This window comes from Entelurus aequoreus, linkage group LG25 (genome assembly GCF_033978785.1).
Source record: "Entelurus aequoreus isolate RoL-2023_Sb linkage group LG25, RoL_Eaeq_v1.1, whole genome shotgun sequence".
Lineage (NCBI taxonomy): Eukaryota > Metazoa > Chordata > Actinopteri > Syngnathiformes > Syngnathidae > Entelurus > Entelurus aequoreus.
The window spans coordinates 5,868,613-5,887,884 of NC_084755.1; the positions used below are offsets into that span (position 1 = coordinate 5,868,613).

Consider the following 19,272-nt stretch of genomic DNA (forward strand, 5'->3'; position numbering starts at 1 on the left):
TGATTTTCAAGGCAAAAAATTATTTTCAAGACAAAAAATCATTTTCAAGGTAAAAGTTGATTTTCAAGTCAAAAAATGATTTTCAAGTTAAAAGTTGATTTTCAAGACAAAAAATGATTTTCAAGGTAAAAGTTGAAAAGTGCGGGTTACGTTGAAGTTCAAGGTAAAAAAGGGTGACCAGGTGTCCTGCATTGTTATGACAGTCAAAAGACCTTGACTCAAAAAACGCTCCAACGTAATTAAAGTAAGGCTCCACTTTTCCAAAAATGCGCTCGCTTGATGCTAATATACATTGGCTTTGCTATTGACATGCTACTGATTAGCATTAGCGATTTTACATGGCCATTTTAACCCGTCCAAATTTGTTAATGAGAACTACAACTAAGATGCACGTGCCAGTGCGTAATAAGTACAATACTTAGTGTTAACACTTTTTAGGGCGCAACAAAAGACTAGAATTAGCAAAGGCAGAGTACTGCCATCTAACGTCCTACACTTGCAACTGCAATTGCAACCTAGTATCATACTGTACTTGCAAATATAATATAACACTTATCATAATCAGCTCCTTTTTCTTGTGACAATAAAAAATAGAATTTATTATCAAAAACAATTCATATTTATTAACACACACAACAGTACCAACAATTGGTACCATTGAGTACCGGTATCGATTCCCAGGTACCGGGAATCGGTACCTTATAGTTTGAAATGTGAACAGTACCCATCCCGACTTGTCCACTCTTTTTGTCTCTGTGGGTGGAGGCGTGGCCACGAGCATACACACGCAGGGTGCGGGGACACTAGTCAATAGTGACAAACACCACTAGGGAACGTAGTCAAAATTAGAGCAGGAAAAGATGTCCCAAATGTCACGATTTCATGTTCAAAGCGAAGGAGCAATACGAGCCCATCAACACAGACACAGCATGCTGCGTGTTTACGTCTCTGATGCTAATTGGCCGCCTGTGTTCCAAGTCACCCCGAGCCTCCGTTGCAATGGATGCCGCTGGCTCGCCTGGAGAAGAACCGGGGCAGAACTCCTCTCCTGCCTGAGCCCACCGCCATGGACACGCTCTGTGAGCAGCTCAGGGTGAGAGCAACTTTTCAATCCACGTGGCCCCGGGGAGGGGAGTTAGCCTACCATCTCCATTCTGCTGGCAGGAGAAGCTGGCCTACCACAGACGCAGCAACCAGCGGGGCCAGCCGGGTCTGTACGTGGGCATCCTGAAACTGTGGAGCTCAGTGGAACACATCCGGGTTCTGGTGCCCCAAAGGCTGCCCAATCTACTGTGCCACACCCGAGTCAGACACAACGCCCACGTCAGCAGGTAGCACACACAACACCAGCAATGTTCCGGAATAAAACACAGGACTCAGTGACACATAATGTGGATTTTCATACTAGCAAACTCTCTGAAAACAATACGCCACAAATATTTGTTGGCTTCATGTTTTGTTGTTTTGTGCCAGAGAAGAGTGGGCGTGGCTCCAGAGTAACGTCTACGCCACACCCGGCGACTGCATCCAGAACCTGCTGGATGACACGCTGGTGGAAAACGGCAGCTTGGTGGAGTTCATCAGGTCCTTGAGAGCGGCCGTGTCTCACCTCCTCACCAAGCTCAACATCCCCCTCTACAGGGTAAACACACTTTCACACCCTGATGGCCACCTTCCCAAATATTGCCTGTTTGTGGGGAAAACATGCGGCAACAATTCCTAGCTCAAAGGGCATGATATCTCTGTGAATTTGGGAATTCCTGGAATTGTTTTGAACTTGGAAAATGGTAGTTTGATTGTCCAAGGTGAGTGGAGTGTGTGGATGGTAGTTTGATTGTCCAAGGTGAGTGGAGTGTGTGGATGGTAGTTTGATTGTCCAAGGTGAGTGGAGTGTGTGGATGGTAGTTTGATTGTCCAAGGTGAGTGGAGTGTGTGGATGGTAGTTTGATTGTCCAAGGTGAGTGGAGTGTGTGGATGGTAGTTTGATTGTCCAAGGTGAGTGGAGTGTGTGGATGGTAGTTTGATTGTCCAAGGTGAGTGGAGTGTGTGGATGGTAGTTTGATTGTCCAAGGTGAGTGGAGTGTGTGGATGGTAGTTTGATTGTCCAAGGTGAGTGGAGTGTGTGGATGGTAGTTTGATTGTCCAAGGTGAGTGGAGTGTGTGGATGGTGGTTTGATTGTCCAAGGTGAGTGGAGTGTGTGGATGGTGGTTTGATTGTCCAAGGTGAGTGGAGTGTGTGGATGGTGGTTTGATTGTCCAAGGTGAGTGGAGTGTGTGGATGGTGGTTTGATTGTCCAAGGTGAGTGGAGTGTGTGGATGGTGGTTTGATTGTCCAAGGTGAGTGGAGTGTGTGGATGGTAGTTTGATTGTCCAAGGTGAGTGGAGTGTGTGGATGGTGGTTTGATTGTCCAAGGTGAGTGGAGTGTGTGGATGGTGGTTTGATTGTCCAAGGTGAGTGGAGTGTGTGGATGGTGGTTTGATTGTCCAAGGTGAGTGGAGTGTGTGGATGGTGGTTTGATTGTCCAAGGTGAGTGGAGTGTGTGGATGGTGGTTTGATTGTCCAAGGTGAGTAGAGTGTGTGGATGGTAGTTTGATTGTCCAAGGTGAGTGGAGTGTGTGGATGGTAGTTTGATTGTCCAAGGTGAGTGGAGTGTGTGGATGGTGGTTTGATTGTCCAAGGTGAGTGGAGTGTGTGGATGGTAGTTTGATTGTCCAAGGTGAGTGGAGTGTGTGGATGGTGGTTTGATTGTCCAAGGTGAGTAGAGTGTGTGGATGGTAGTTTGATTGTCCAAGGTGAGTGGAGTGTGTGGATGGTGGTTTGATTGTCCAAGGTGAGTGGAGTGTGTGGATGGTGGTTTGATTGTCCAAGGTGAGTGGAGTGTGTGGATGGTGGTTTGATTGTCCAAGGTGAGTGGAATGTGTGGATGGTGGTTTGATTGTCCAAGGTGAGTGGAGTGTGTGGATGGTAGTTTGATTGTCCAAGGTGAGTGGAGTGTGTGGATGGTGGTTTGATTGTCCAAGGTGAGTGGAGTGTGTGGATGGTGGTTTGATTGTCCAAGGTGAGTGGAGTGTGTGGATGGTAGTTTGATTGTCCAAGGTGAGTGGAGTGTGTGGATGGTGGTTTGATTGTCCAAGGTGAGTGGAGTGTGTGGATGGTAGTTTGATTGTCCAAGGTGAGTAGAGTGTGTGGATGGTAGTTTGATTGTCCAAGGTGAGTAGAGTGTGTGGATGGTAGTTTGATTGTCCAAGGTGAGTGGAGTGTGTGGATGGTGGTTTGATTGTCCAAGGTGAGTGGAGTGTGTGGATGGTAGTTTGATTGTCCAAGGTGAGTGGAGTGTGTGGATGGTGGTTTGATTGTCCAAGGTGAGTGGAGTGTGTGGATGGTAGTTTGATTGTCCAAGGTGAGTGGAGTGTGTGGATGGTAGTTTGATTGTCCAAGGTGAGTGGAGTGTGTGGATGGTAGTTTGATTGTCCAAGGTGAGTGGAGTGTGTGGATGGTAGTTTGATTGTCCAAGGTGTGTGGAGTGTGCGGATGGTAGTTTGATTGTCCAAGGTGAGTGGAGTGTGTGGATGGTGGAATGCTTCAAATCGGTTGAGAAATGTGGGAATTGTGCCAGTCTAAAAAAATGGCTCATTCATTTTCAATGGGGAGAAAATTACCGGAAATTCTGGGAATTTTGGGAAAGGGAAGACATGTTTTGTGTTTGATAAATGTGAAGAGTAGTGTGGGTGGATGGATGAAAGGTCAGAATTGGGTAAAACATGTGGCAAAATTCTGAGAATTTGGGGCATTGTACAACTATGAATGTGTCCAATTTCCTAAAAATTTGGGAATTTTGGAAAAAAATGGAATTTTTAAAAAATATATGTATTACAACAATTGTCCTAGATCAGGGGTGTCAAAGTCAAATGGACGGAGGGCCAAATAAAAAATTTAGCTACAAGCCGAGGGCCGGACTGTTCGAATGTTCATTGAAAAATTTTTAAATGACGCATATAGTCTAGTGAACCTAATTGAACCTACTGAAAACCTAACAAATATATTCCAATATGATCAGATAAATAAAGCAATATTTTCTTATGGCTCTGTCAGTAATCTTTAATTTTCAACAGACACAAAAGACAAATTTCCTTTATATAAAAATCCCCATAACATGAACATTAAATGAAAGAAACCGGTATTCAAGGCACCATCAGTAGCCTATATTTTCTATTTTAGCAAAAGTGGGCTAAATTTACTTCAAAGAAAAAAACAATAATAGCAATTTTCTATCATCCACTCAACTGAAATATTTTTAAAATATAATTAAATTGAAATACAATAAAATAAAGTGCAAAAATCTATAAATCAAAAACAACACTTTGTTTAAGGAGAAGTAACATGCAGTGAAAACAAATATTAAACTTTAACTTTTAAACTTGAATTGAGTAAAAACTCTAAATATGTGATTGCACAGTAATGTTCACATTAAACCCCCCTCCTCCCTCCGTGGGAGGGAGGCGAGTTGGGTGCCCGAAACCCCCCGCTGGTTTCGGCCCGCCCCTTGGCGCGCGTGGCACGGCGGGCTCCGCGACCCGACGGCTGGCCCTCGTGGCTTGACGGCGGGCGCGTCCCGACGGGCCGCGCGTAGGGGTCAAACGCAGAAGTCTCAGGGCCTCGTGGTGAGGGGGTGGCCTGCGGGTTTCGGCCCGCTTGACCCCCCCGCTCCGCTTGGCGCGCGCGGCACATGACGGGTTCCGCCACCGACGCTCGGGCTGCAGCCCGACGGTGGTGCGGGCCCGGCGGTGACGCGCGGTTTGGGGAAACAAAGCAGAAGTCTCAGGGCCTCGGGGCCGGGTTTCGGCCCGCCCCCTTGGCGCGCGTGGCACGGCGGGCTCCGCGACTGACGGCCGGGCTGCAGCCCTTCGGCCGGCAGGCGCATCCCGGCGGGCCGCTCGCCCCCTTTCGGAACCTTGGACCGGCATCCGCTTGGTGCGTGTAAAAGATCTGCGGTCTAAAAAAAAAAAAAAAAAAAAAAAAAAAAAAAAAGATCTGCGGTCTGCGGGCCGGTTCTAATAATAAATCAAGATCATCCCAAGGGCCGTAAAAAACCTTCTCGCGGGCCGGATATGGCCCGCGGGCCTTGACTCTGACATATGTGTCCTAGATGATATGAATGGTTGGTGTTGGATTTTTTTTTTTTATCTGTTGAAAAATGTTGACGTAGTAACAGTTTGAATTTAAATGAATATTTCGGAATTCCTGGAATTTTGGGAAAACCGGGAATTTGTACGAAAAAAAAAAGGTAGTTTTGTTGTCCCAACTAAGAAGAATGTTTTGAAGGTGGAATGGTCAAAAACAGTTGAAAAATATGGATTGTGAAAACTTTCCAGGAAGAGGATAAAATAGGGCTTTGGAAAACCGGAAATTCCAGGATTGTTTTGAACTTGTAAAATGGTAGTTTGATTGTCCAAGGTGAGTGGAGTGTGTGGATGGTAGTTTGATTGTCCAAGGTGAGTGGAGTGTGTGGATGGTAGTTTGATTGTCCAAGGTGAGTGGAGTGTGTGGATGGTAGTTTGATTGTCCAAGGTGAGTGGAGTGTGTGTGGGTGGTAGTTTGATTTTCCAAGGTGAGTGGAGTGTGTGTGGGTGGTAGTTTGATTTTCCAAGGTGAGTGGAGTGTGTGGATGGTAGTTTGATTGTCCAAGGTGAGTGGAGTGTGTGGATGGTAGTTTGATTGTCCAAGGTGAGTGGAGTGTGTGGGTGGTAGTTTGATTGTCCAAGGTGAGTGGAGTGTGTGGGTGGTAGTTTGATTGTCCAAGGTGAGTGGAGTGTGTGTGGGTGGTAGTTTGATTGTCCAAGGTGAGTGGAGTGTGTGTGGGTGGTAGTTTGATTGTCCAAGGTGAGTGGAGTGTGTGTGGGTGGTAGTTTGATTGTCCAAGGTGAGTGGAGTGTGTGGATGGTAGTTTGATTGTCCAAGGTGAGTGGAGTGTGTGTGGGTGGTAGTTTGATTGTCCAAGGTGAGTGGAGTGTGTGGATGGTAGTTTGATTGTCCAAGGTGAGTGGAGTGTGTGTGGGTGGTAGTTTGATTGTCCAAGGTGAGTGGAGTGTGTGGGTGGTAGTTTGATTGTCCAAGGTGAGTGGAGTGTGTGGGTGGTAGTTTGATTGTCCAAGGTGAGTGGAGTGTGTGGGTGGTAGTTTGATTGTCCAAGGTGAGTGGAGTGTGTGGATGGTAGTTTGATTGTCCAAGGTGAGTGAAGTGTGTGGATGGTAGTTTGATTGTCCAAGGTGAGTGGAGTGTGTGTGGGTGGTAGTTTGATTGTCCAAGGTGAGTGGAGTGTGTGGATGGTAGTTTGATTGTCCAAGGTGAGTGGAGTGTGTGGATGGTAGTTTGATTGTCCAAGGTGAGTGGAGTGTGTGGATGGTAGTTTGATTGTCCAGGGTGAGTGGAGTGTGTGGATGGTGGAATGCTTCAAATCGGTTGAGAAATGTGGAAATTGTGCCAGTCTAAAAAAATGGCTCATTCATTTTCAATGGGGAGAAAATTACCGGAAATTCTGGGAATTTTGGGAAAGGGACAACATGCTTTGTGTTTGACAAATGTGAAGAGTAGTGTGGGTGGATGGATGAAAGGTCAGAATTGGGTAAAAAATGTGGCAAAATTCTGAGAATTTTGGGCATTGTACAACTATGAATGTGTCCAATTTCCTAGAAATTTGGGAATTTTGGAAAAACTGGAATTTTAAAAAAATATATGTATTACAACAATTGTCCTAGATGATATGAATGGTTGGTGTTGGATTTTTTTTATCTGTTGAAAAATGTTGACGTAGTAACAGTTTGAATTTAAATGAATATTTCGGAATTCCTGGAATTTTGGGAAAACCGGGAATTTGTATGAAAAAAAAAAGGTAGTTTTGTTGTCCCAACTAAGAAGAATGTTTTGAAGGTGGAATGGTCAAAAACAGTTGAAAAATGTAGATTGTGAAAACTTTCCAGGAAGAGGATAAAATAGGGCTTTGGAAAACCGGAAATTTCAGGAATTGTTTTGAACTTGGAAAATGGTAGTTTGATTGTCCAAGGTGAGTGGAGTGTGTGGATGGTAGTTTGATTGTCCAAGGTGAGTGGAGTGTGTGGATGGTAGTTTGATTGTCCAAGGTGAGTGGAGTGTGTGGATGGTAGTTTGATTGTCCGAGGTGAGTGGAGTGTGTGGATGGTAGTTTGATTGTCCAAGGTGAGTGGAGTGTGTGGATGGTGGAATGCTTTAAATCGGTTGAGAAATGTGGAAATTGTGCAAGTTTGAAAAATAGCCCATTCATTTTCAATGGGGAGAAAATTACCAGAAATTCTGGGAATTTTGGGAAAGGGAAATGTTTTGCGTTTGATAATTGTGAAGAGTAGTGTGAGTGGATGGTTGATAGGTCGGAATTGGGTAAAAAAAAATGGTCAAATGGTCAAAAACAATTGAAAAATGTGGATTGTGAAAACTTTCCAGGAAGAGGATAAAATGGGGCTTTGAAAAACCGGAAATTCTGGGAATTCTTGGAATTGCTTTGAACTTGGAAAATGGTAGTTTGATCGTCCAAGGTGAGTGGAGTGTGTGGATGGTGGAACGCTTCAAATCGGTTGATTTTTCAATGGGGAGAAAATTACCGGAAATTTTGGGAATTTTGGGAAAGGGACAACATGTTTTGTGTTTGACAAATGTGAAGAGTAGTGTGGGTGGATGGTTGAAAGGTCGGAATTGGGTAAAAAAATGTGGCAATATTTGGAGAATTTTGGGCGTTGTACAACTATGAATGTGTCCAATTTCCTAGAAATTTGGGAATTTTGGGAAAAACTGGAATTTTGGAAAATATATGTATTACAACAATTGTCCTAGATGATATGAATGGTTGGTGTTGAAAAATGTTGACGTAGTAACAGTTTGAATTGAAATGAATATTTCGGAATTCCTGGAATTTTGGGAAAATCTGGAATTTGTAGGAAAAGAAAAAACAAATATCAAATAGTCTACAGTAACAAATGTTTTTTTTTGGTGTAGAATCTTATGTGTGAATGTTTGAACATTCACATAATTAGGAATGGTACCTTTCACATTTCAACCAATTCTCAACACCCGGGAATCAATACCAGAACTCAACGGTACCAATTTTTGGTACTTTTGCATGTGTAATAAATGTTAACTGTTAGATAATAAAATGTTATTTTTTATGTAACATTTAAAAATGAGCTGATTAAGATAATAACTGTGCTGTCCAGCATCTTTTTGTCTGATTGCATCATAGTCTCATTTACAATGCACTTGCACTTGCAAGACACTAGATGGCAGTACTGTACAGGCTGCCTATGGTAGCTTCTCTAACTTCCAAGACACTAGATGGCAGTACTGTACAGGCTGCCTACGGTAGCTTCTCTAAGTTCCAAGACACTAGATGGCAGTACTGTACAGGCTGCTTATGGTAGCTTCTCTAACTTCCAAGACACTAGATGGCAGTACTGTACAGGCTGCCTACGGTAGTTTCTCTAACTTCCAAGACATTAGATGGCAGTACTGTACAGGCTGCCTATGGTAGCTTCTCTAACTTCCAAGACACTAGATGGCAGTACTGTACAGGCTGCCTATGGTAGCTTCTCTAACTTCCAAGACACTAGATGGCAGTACTGTACAGGCTGCCTACGGTAGCTTCTCTAACTTCCAAGACACTAGATGGCAGTACTGTACAGGCTGCCTATGGTAGCTTCTCTAACTTCCAAGACACTAGATGGCAGTACTGTACAGGCTGCCTATGGTAGCTTCTCTAACTTCCAAGACACTAGATGGCAGTACTGTACAGGCTGCCTACGGTAGCTTCTCTAACTTCCAAGACACTAGATGGCAGTACTGTACAGGCTGCCTATGGTAGCTTCTCTAACTTCCAAGACACTAGATGGCAGTACTGTACAGGCTGCCTATGGTAGCTTCTCTAACTTCCAAGACACTAAATGGCAGTACTGTACAGGCTGCCTATGGTAGCTTCTCTAACTTCCAAGACACTAGATGGCAGTACTGTACAGGCTGCCTATGGTAGCTTCTCTAACTAGGAAGTTGCTTTTTCCAGGAGGCTGACTGTTATGTTGCGCACTACAAAGTGTTTATACTGTAAGTACGGTGCTTATTACACACCAGCTTGTTTGATCGCAACATTCATCCTAGTTGTCATTTTCATTACCAAATTTGGAGGTGTTGAAATCGCCATGTAAAATCGCTAATGTTAATAGTAGCCTGATTATGGAAAATCCAATGTAAATTAGCATTAGGCTAATACACTTTGGAAGAGTGGAGCCTTACTTTACGTTGGAGCGTTTTCTACCAAGCATACTTGCTTTGTTGCTGTTGAAAATGTCAACATTACTGAGTCTGCTCTCAGTGCTGCTTGAGTGATTGTTTATGTGAACGGGTGTTTAGTCTGCGTGACGTCGCGTGCAACAAAGGTTATTGACTCCTGGAGGGACTTAGTAACATGAATGTTCCATGTGACTCCTGGAGGGACTGAGTAATGCAAATGTTCCATGTGACTCCTGGAGGGACTTAGTTACATGAATGTTCCATGTGACTCCTGGAGGGACTTAGTAACATGAATGTTCCATGTGACTCCTGGAGGGACTTAGTAACATGAATGTTCCATGTGACTCCTGGAGGGACTTAGTAACATGAATGTTCCATGTGACTCCTGGAGGGACGGAGTAATGCAAATGTTCCATGTGACTCCTGGAGGGACTTAGTAACATGAATGTTCCATGTGACTCCTGGAGGGACTTAATTAAATGAATGTTCCATGTGACTCCCGGAGGGACTTAGTAACATGAATGTTCCATGTGACTCCTGGAGGGATGGAGTAATGCAAATGTTCCATGTGACTCCTGGAGGGACTTAGTTAAATGAATGTTCCATGTGACTCCTGGAGGGACTTAGTTACATGAATGTTCCATGTGACTCCTGGAGGGACGGAGTAATGCAAATGTTCCATGTGACTCATGGAGGGACTTAGTTAAATGAATGTTCCATGTGACTCCTGGAGGGACTTAGTTACATGAATGTTCCATGTGACTCCTGGAGGGACTTAGTAACATGAATGTTCCATGTGACTCCTGGAGGGACTTAGTTACATGAATGTTCCATGTGACTCCTGGAGGGACTTAGTAACATGAATGTTCCATGTGACTCCTGGAGGGACTGAGTAATGCAAATGTTCCATGTGACTCCTGGAGGGACTTAGTAACATGAATGTTCCATGTGACTCCTGGAGGGACTTAGTAACATGAATGTTCCATGTGACTCCTGGAGGGACTTAGTAACATGAATGTTCCATGTGACTCCTGGAGGGACTTAGTAACATGAATGTTCCATGTGACTCCTGGAGGGACTTAGTAACATGAATGTTCCATGTGACTCCTGGAGGGACTTAGTAACATGAATGTTCCATGTGACTCCTGGAGGGACTTAGTTATATGAATGTTCCATGTGACTCCTGGAGGGACGGAGTAAAGCAAATGTGCCATGTGACTCCTGGAGGGACTTAGTTACATGAATGTTCCATGTGACTCCTGGAGGGACTGAGTAATGCAAATGTTCCATGTGACTCCTGGAGGGACTTAGTAACATGAATGTTCCATGTGACTCCTGGAGGGACTTAGTAACATGAATGTTCCATGTGACTCCTGGAGGGACTTAGTTATATGAATGTTCCATGTGACTCCTGGAGGGACTTAGTTATATGAATGTTCCATGTGACTCCTGGAGGGACTTAGTTACATGAATGTTCCATGTGACTCCTGGAGGGACTTAGTTATATGAATGTTCCATGTGTAATGGCCATAGGGGTCCATCGATATATATATATATATAATAAATTGCCAGTCACAGTTAACTTGTGCTCAGCTGGGAAAATAAATATATATATATACTTATTGTCATCCATTTACTTATTATAAACTGTTACAGGCGTATTTAATAATCTTGTTAATATTAAATATGTACGTAAATAATATGTGGGGATATAAAAGGCATCCGGTTCTATCAGACCGGGCGGAAGCGGAAAGTGACGTCACTAACCACCTGGAGCACCTGTCAGACGCAGTGTTTTTTGCCACGGAGCCACTTCTTGGAATAATCTGCCTTTTGACTTTTTTGGTGTGCTTTCCATTGGCCTGTGGAGAACCGGGAGAACAGGGACTCTTTCCAGGAGGACTTTGAGTTGGATGCGCAGTCTCGGTACCGTGAGTACACTGCTGCGGCTTTCAAACATCCATCGCTTGCCCGTACGTGCATGTCACGCTACGTGCATGTCACGTACGTAACTTTTGGGACTTTGGGGAAATATATGTGTTGTATGAACTTTGGGCTGTGGGATTGAGTGTGTTGTGTGGGTGTTTGATTTATATTGGCGGGTTATATGGACGGGAGGGGGAGTTGTTTGCTATGCGGGATTAAATTGTGGCATATTAAATATAAGCCTGATCGTTTTGTGGCTAATAGTTATACATGTCTTGTGTTTATTTAATATATTAATCATTCCCAGCTGAATATCAGGTCCCACCCGTGACTCCTTAATTGCGTAGTGGCAAAGACACCCGGGGAACTTGGGTGCGTTTGTTACAGAGTGGTGGCCCAGCTGATAATTGAAGCCGCCATACTTAGATGGTACTCCCCGGTACCACACCCCTTGCTGAAGTTGATAGTGGATCCGGCCAGGTGTAGGTTGCTCAGCCCCATCCACAAATCAGTTTCCAGGTTCACTGTGATGCCAGTGACTTGGGCCTTGGCGCGGTCCTGATGCAACGCCTTGAAGGTGAAGAACGGCCAATTGCCTTTGCCTCCAGAGCGCTCCAAGGAGCTGAAGTCCGCTACTCCACTGCCGAAAAAGAGTGCTTGGCTGTGGTGTGGGCAGTTGAGAAGTGGAGACATTTCCTCGAGGGAACGACTTTTGATGTCTTCACGGACCACAGTGCTCTTGCCTGGGCATTCAACTGCCCTAAGACTTCGTCCCGACTTACACGATGGACGCTGAGACTACAGGGATTCACATTCAGAGTCCATTACAAGAAGGGCTGCTGCAATGTGGTACCGGATGCATTGTCACGGGCACCCCAATCACCAGAAGGGAAGATTTGCCTTGTTGTTCCGAAAACCTACTGGTCAGATCTCCCCAGCACACTGCAAGATCTTTCTGAGGCTCAAAAAACTGATACAACATGTCTGGAATGTGGACCTTCTGTTGACCAACCTACACCTGGCCGGATCCACTATCAACTTCAGCAAGGGGTGTGGTACCGGGGAGTACCATCTAAGTATGGCGGCTTCAATTATCAGCTGGTAGTGCCATTGTCTCTGGTGCCGCAGTTCCTGGCCTACTTTCATGACAGTCCATTCGGAGGACATCTGGGGAGAATGAAGACGCTCTTGAAGATTCTGGAAGTAGCTTGGTGGCCGACAGTAAGGAAAGACGTCTGGAGTCACGTCCAAGCATGCAGGACTTGTCAACAATACAAAAACCCCAACGACAAGCCAGCTGGACAACTCCAGTCCTCTACTGTCAACGCCCCAGGGGAGATGCTGGGGGTGGACTTCATGGGACCTTTTCCCCTCAGTAAGGACCGGAACTCTGTGCTGATGGTGGTGGTGGACTACTACTCCAAGTGGGTAGAGCTTTTTGCCCTGAAAGACGCCAAAACTCCCAAGGTCTGCCAAATTCTCAAAAATGACATTTTCACTCGCTGGGGAGTTCCCACATATCTTGTGTCTGACCGAGGGCCACAGTTCACAAGCCAACTGATGTCCCGTCTGTGCGAATCCTGGGGGGTAACCCATAAACTAACCACAGCTTACCACCCCCAAACCAACATGACAGAACGAGTCAATCGCACCCTCAAGACTATGATTGCCGCCTTCGTAGGGAACCATCATCAAGACTGGGATAAGTGGCTGCCTGAATTCCGGTTTGCCCTTAACACCGCTGTCCATGAGACGACTGGTTCAACCCCTGCCAGGTTGACTCTCGGGCGGAATCTGATGGGACCCCTGGAACGACTGGTGCACAAAGCTCCACCACCACACACATCTGCATATCACACCATACTTACACACACACACCTAAAGGACGAAGTGGAGAGACATGTAGGCGCGTCCAAAGCTCGACAAGCCAGATATTATAATGCACGACACAAAGATGTACACTTTGTAGTTGGGGATCTGGTCTGGATTAGGGCGCACCCACTTTCCAAAGCTTCAAGTAAATTCTCTGCCAAACTAGCACCCAGATGGTTAGGTCCTGTGCGGGTAGAGAAGAAGTTGGGTCCTGTAAATTACAGTATTCGTTGGTTGACTGATAAGTGTAAGGTGGATACTATTAATGTGGTAAACATGAAACCCTATTATGGTCCCCATAAGCCGCTGGCTGGGGGGGGGGGGAATGTAATGGCCATAGGGGTCCATCGATATATATATATATATATAATAAATTGCCAGTCACAGTTAACTTGTGCTCAGCTGGGAAAATAAATATATATATATACTTATTGTCATCCATTTACTTATTATAAACTGTTACAGGCGTATTTAATAATCTTGTTAATATTAAATATGTACGTAAATAATATGTGGGGATATAAAAGGCATCCGGTTCTATCAGACCGGGCGGAAGCGGAAAGTGACGTCACTAACCACCTGGAGCACCTGTCAGACGCAGTGTTTTTTGCCACGGAGCCACTTCTTGGAATAATCTGCCTTTTGACTTTTTTGGTGTGCTTTCCATTGGCCTGTGGAGAACCGGGAGAACAGGGACTCTTTCCAGGAGGACTTTGAGTTGGATGCGCAGTCTCGGTACCGTGAGTACACTGCTGCGGCTTTCAAACATCCATCGCTTGCCCGTACGTGCATGTCACGCTACGTGCATGTCACGTACGTAACTTTTGGGACTTTGGGGAAATATATGTGTTGTATGAACTTTGGGCTGTGGGATTGAGTGTGTTGTGTGGGTGTTTGATTTATATTGGCGGGTTATATGGACGGGAGGGGGAGTTGTTTGCTATGCGGGATTAAATTGTGGCATATTAAATATAAGCCTGATCGTTTTGTGGCTAATAGTTATACATGTCTTGTGTTTATTTAATATATTAATCATTCCCAGCTGAATATCAGGTCCCACCCGTGACTCCTTAATTGCGTAGTGGCAAAGACACCCGGGGAACTTGGGTGCGTTTGTTACACATGTGACTCCTGGAGGGACGGAGTAAAGCAAATGTGCCATGTGACTCCTGGAGGGACTTAGTTACATGAATGTTCCATGTGACTCCTGGAGGGACTGAGTAATGCAAATGTTCCATGTGACTCCTGGAGGGACTTAGTAACATGAATGTTCCATGTGACTCCTGGAGGGACTTAGTTACATGAATGTTCCATGTGACTCCTGGAGGGACTTAGTTACATGAATGTTCCATGTGACTCCTGGAGGGACTTAGTTACATGAATGTCCCATGTGACTCCTGGAGGGACTGAGTAATGCAAATGTTCCATGTGACTCCCGGAGGGACTGAGTAATGCAAATGTTCCATGTGACTCCCGGAGGGACTGAGTAATGCTAATGTGCCATGTGATTTCCAGGCCTACCAGTACGGGGTGTACACCAGGGAGCTGCTGCAGTTGGGAGACCAAGTGTCCATGCTGCTGCTGCTTCCTCCCAGTGAAGACTTCAGCTCCAGCTACTGGCCCCTGGTGGGCACCAAGGAGCCTGGCCTCACCATGCCCCTGCAGATCTTCGAGCTGGGTGGGTTCAAAGTGCACTCGACAGATCCCAAGTCAAGTCCTGCACCATTGGTCACATTTTGCATGGACAACTCCCCATATCACTCATATTGAAGCACATTCAGACCTGTACAACTAGGTCTTAAAGACCTATACAACTAGGTCTTAAAGACCTGTACAACTAGGTCTTAAAGACCTGTACAACTAGGTCTTAAAGACCTATACAACCAGGTCTTAAAGACCTATACAACCAGGTCTTAAAGACCTATACAACCAGGTCTTAAAGACCTATACAACCAGGTCTTAAAGACCTGTACAACTAGGTCTTAAAGACCTATAAAACCAGGTCTTAAAGACCTATACAACCAGGTCTTAAAGACCTATACAACCAGGTCTTAAAGACCTGTACAACCAGGTCTTAAAGACCTGTACAACTAGGTCTTAAAGACCTGCACAACTAGGTCTTAAATACCTGCACAACTAAGTCTTAAAGACCTGTACAACTAGGTCTTAAAGACCTGTACAACTAGGTCTTAAAGACCTATACAACCAGGTCTTAAAGACCTATACAACCAGGTCTTAAAGACCTATACAACCAGGTCTTAAAGACCTATACAACCAGGTCTTAAAGACCTATACAACCAGGTCTTAAAGACCTATACAACCAGGTCTTAAAGACCTGTACAACTAAGTCTTAAAGACCTGTACAACTAAGTCTTAAAGACCTGTACAACTAGGTCTTAAAGACCTGTACAACTAGGTCTTAAATACCTGTACAACTAGGTCTTAAAGACCTATACAACCAGGTCTTAAAGACTTATACAACCAGGTCTTAAAGACCTATACAACCAGGTCTTAAAGACCTGTACAACTAGGTCTTAAAGACCTATACAACCAGGTCTTAAAGACCTGTACAACCAGGTCTTAAAGACCTATACAACCAGGTCTTAAAGACCTATACAACCAGGTCTTAAAGACCTGTACAACCAGGTCTTAAAGACCTGTACAACCAGGTCTTAAATACCTGTACAACTAGGTCTTAAAGACCTGTACAACTAGGTCTTAAAGACCTGTACAACTAGGTCTTAAAGACCTGTACAACTAGGTCTTAAAGACCTATACAACTAGGTCTTAAAGACTTGTACAACTAGGTCTTAAAGACCTGTACAACTAGGTCTTAAAGACCTATACAACTAGGTCTTAAAGACTTGTACAACCAGGTCTTAAAGACCTATACAACCAGGTCTTAAAGACCTATACAACTAGGTCTTAAAGACTTGTACAACTAGGTCTTAAAGACCTGTACAACTAGGTCTTAAAGACCTATACAACTACAACAAAGCCAACACAATGTAGGTCAGGGATATTTAATGAATATATATTGCTAAGCTAGGCGACTTAGGTTATATATTCTCAAAGTCCCATCTTGCAAGAAAGGTGTACACGGTCTGTAGGCCGCAGGGAAATCATCAAATACCAAATACTGGAAGACGCACAGGTCGTCCACCATTTTGGTTTCCAGGTCCTGTTTTTGTGTGTAATGTTCCAATCTCGGCGTGTTTATTGTGTCTTTAGAAGATGTCGCATAAAAACATGAAACTCAGCACAATTAGCACGTAACTTGTGAAGTCACTCTTAATAGATGTGATCCAAATGGAGATATGACCTTGGTTTGGATATACTGAACTTGCACCTCTCACTACGAGCAGTTCACCTGCGGACGTACGAGCGGGACTTCCTGTCCCAGTACTGCCAGGCCTGGGTGAGACTGGAGCTGGACACCCACCTGGCCCAGCAGGCTCTGCGGGAGGCGCTGGACACCAAGGAGGTGCAGGTGGCCCGCCAGCGTCTCAACCACGTCAGCGATCTTTCCCACGTAAGTTTCTTCTCCACTTCAGCCACCGTCGCTTTGGGCTCAGCTTTGTGTGGCCCCAGACACCATTTTACTTCTGGCCCCATTTTGGTCTTTAAGACTCCTTATTTATTACTATTACTTGTTTCTATCACGTTTATGAGAATGTAATACTAATATAGAAGGTTTTTCACCTTGAACCTCACGTCACCAATCCACACACTCAGTATGTTACATGCACTGAAAAACGGGCGTGTCTGTGTTTACTAACAAGACATCATGGCGGAGCCAGAAGTCGAGTTTCTTAACATGGAGATATTCTCACTACTTTTCTTTTGTCGAGCACAAAGAAAAGAACATTTTAGTTCAATGTAAGTTGTGTCTTGGATCGACGATCCTATCTACTGCCCAAAACAGCAATTCAAATCTGCTGAAACAGCTACAAAAGCAACATGCTTCGACGAAGCTAGTAAAGCGGCTGGATTTTAACGGAGGGACTGCTAGCCAGGACAAATTGATAGAGCCATTGCAGCGTATGTGCTGGAAGACATGCAGGCTATTTCTACAGTGGAGTCACCCGATTTCAGGCAGCTAATTAGCATGATATCGGGCATCAAACAGCAAATGGCACGAAAACATTTTCCACGTACCTGGACACAGTGGACAGTGGGTACATAAAAATGGAAAGCAAGCTAAAGAAAACACTCCAAACTCCGCCTCTGCTCATCATTCAGCACTGAAGGTACACACTCTGTCAAATCTCTTATATACTCTTTCATTCTAGACTTCTAGAATGTTTGATTATCACATCACACTAAATGTATAGACTATAAAGTTCACAAACATAAAGAGGGATGCTAGTGGGCCAGGACAATCTTTCCTTTTCTCTAAACTAAAACTGGGGACATTTGTAGAGTGTTCTGGGCTTCAGACATGATTTTATTTCACAATTCCTTGAGAGAAAAAAAGGGCTGGTTAGGCTTTGTGTATGTAGTGTGTGGTTTAAATTGTTATTATGTTGTTTGTGACTTCTGTACGTGTATATGTACCACATTGACATTGCCAGGTCGCAGCAGTGACCAACAAAAGGAAGACAAGTCTTAAATACTCTCTCCGTATGGTTTCCTCGTCAGCGTCTGGAGGTGGTGTGGCGGGATGCTCGCTGGGTTATGGACTGCCTCCAATGTGTTCGGTCCAGGCAGTGGGTGGGGGCGGTGCCCCTGGGCTTGGTGATGGGCGGAGACCCGCCTCCTCGTCCTGACGGGGAGGAAGAGGAAGAACGTCTGACCGCCAGCTTGAGGTGGCCCCATCGGCTGCAGTTCCAGAAGGTGACCACAGGTAAAAGTCACAATCTAAAGTCTCCAATTAAACCAACATGGATGATATAAGTTCATAAAGTCCAGTTCTCCAATAGTCTCTCCGGGTCCATGTTGTCAGTCTAACTTGAAATCTGACTTCATGACCACACGGACATTAAAGGATGCCCTATGATCTTTGTTTTGCTCAGTAGTGGTGGGTAAGTGAGTGTATGGCACACTCACTAGCTGTATTGACAGTGCACTGGGGTGTGTTAGGGGGTCATTATAGTCATCTGCTGGGCTAAAAAAGGCAAACATCTGACCTGCAAATAAAATTAAAAGTCAGCAAAAATATTTGGGAGACCGGGCTTTCTGCTCCGCCGCTCCCAGTCTGTGGAACGCTCTCCCTGACCACCTGAGGGCACCACAGACTGTGGATGCTTTTAAAAATGGCTTAAAAACCCTTCTTTATAAAGAAGCCTTTTTTTTTTAGATATATGCATACTAGTTTTAGCTATTTGGCTGTTCTAGTTTTTATTTTTATTTATTTCTTATTATCTTTTTAATAAACTGTAGCACTTTGAGGTTGTTTACTCCATCTAAAGTGCTTTTTTTTTTTACAAATAAAATCTATTATTATTATTATTATTTGTTGTTTTTTAAAGGAATAGCTGCACAGAAAGGAATATGAAGCGCACGACTGAAAATGTTTTCTTTTATGATTTCAACTTTTATTCTCAAAATATTCTGACATAATTATTTTACTATGACGACTTTTTTCCTCACAATATTACTATTTTTTTCCCCAAAAAACAAAACAATTTTTTAAAATATATATTTTACTTTATTTGTACAATTACATAATTTTGTCTTGTAACATAATCAAAATGGTCGGCCAATTTTTTAAAGATGGAGGTCCTGCATTAGTGGTCTAGTCCAGGGGTGTCAAACTCAAATACAGAGTGGGCCAAAATGTAAAACTGAACAAAGCAGCGGGCCAAGGTTGAACATATTAACCTTTTAATAGGGACCCAAACAAGTTTTGCATTGAATATTGAACAAGCAAGGCTTATAGAACTTTATAGTGACATACAAAATCCAGTTTCAAATAATAATAATTCAAAAATATCAATGGCATATCAAATACAATTGAAATAAAAATGTAATGCCTCTTTTCTATTTGCAGCCTTCTGAGGTAAATATCAACATGAACTTTTTCCACAGGCTAATAATACATTTGAAAATAAAATAATGAATAAATCAACCATTCAGGACTTTAAACTGCTCAGTTTGCGACACACTGATCTAATCTGATGTGCCCAAGCCAGATACCTGACATCTTTGCTGGGATGCTAGTTCAT

The 19,272-nt window shown here is 44.1% G+C and overlaps 1 protein-coding gene across 5 annotated transcripts in view; it reads left to right on the plus strand.

Moving 5' to 3' along the window:
- Positions 1 to 19,272, plus strand: part of LOC133642292 (ankyrin repeat and fibronectin type-III domain-containing protein 1-like) — a 62,634-nt gene that overhangs the window by 37,369 nt on the left and 5,993 nt on the right. For all 5 annotated transcript variants that reach the window (XR_009824492.1, XM_062036407.1, XM_062036410.1 and 2 more), the window contains 6 exons: positions 979 to 1,093; positions 1,165 to 1,331; positions 1,474 to 1,642; positions 14,621 to 14,783; positions 16,471 to 16,637; positions 17,747 to 17,951. Coding sequence is in view for 4 of the 5 variants with exons in the window: in XM_062036407.1 (XP_061892391.1) it covers positions 979 to 1,093; positions 1,165 to 1,331; positions 1,474 to 1,642; positions 14,621 to 14,783; positions 16,471 to 16,637; positions 17,747 to 17,951 (986 nt within the window). In the remaining variant the exon portion in view is untranslated. The remainder of the gene's footprint in view (positions 1 to 978; positions 1,094 to 1,164; positions 1,332 to 1,473; positions 1,643 to 14,620; positions 14,784 to 16,470; positions 16,638 to 17,746; positions 17,952 to 19,272) is intronic.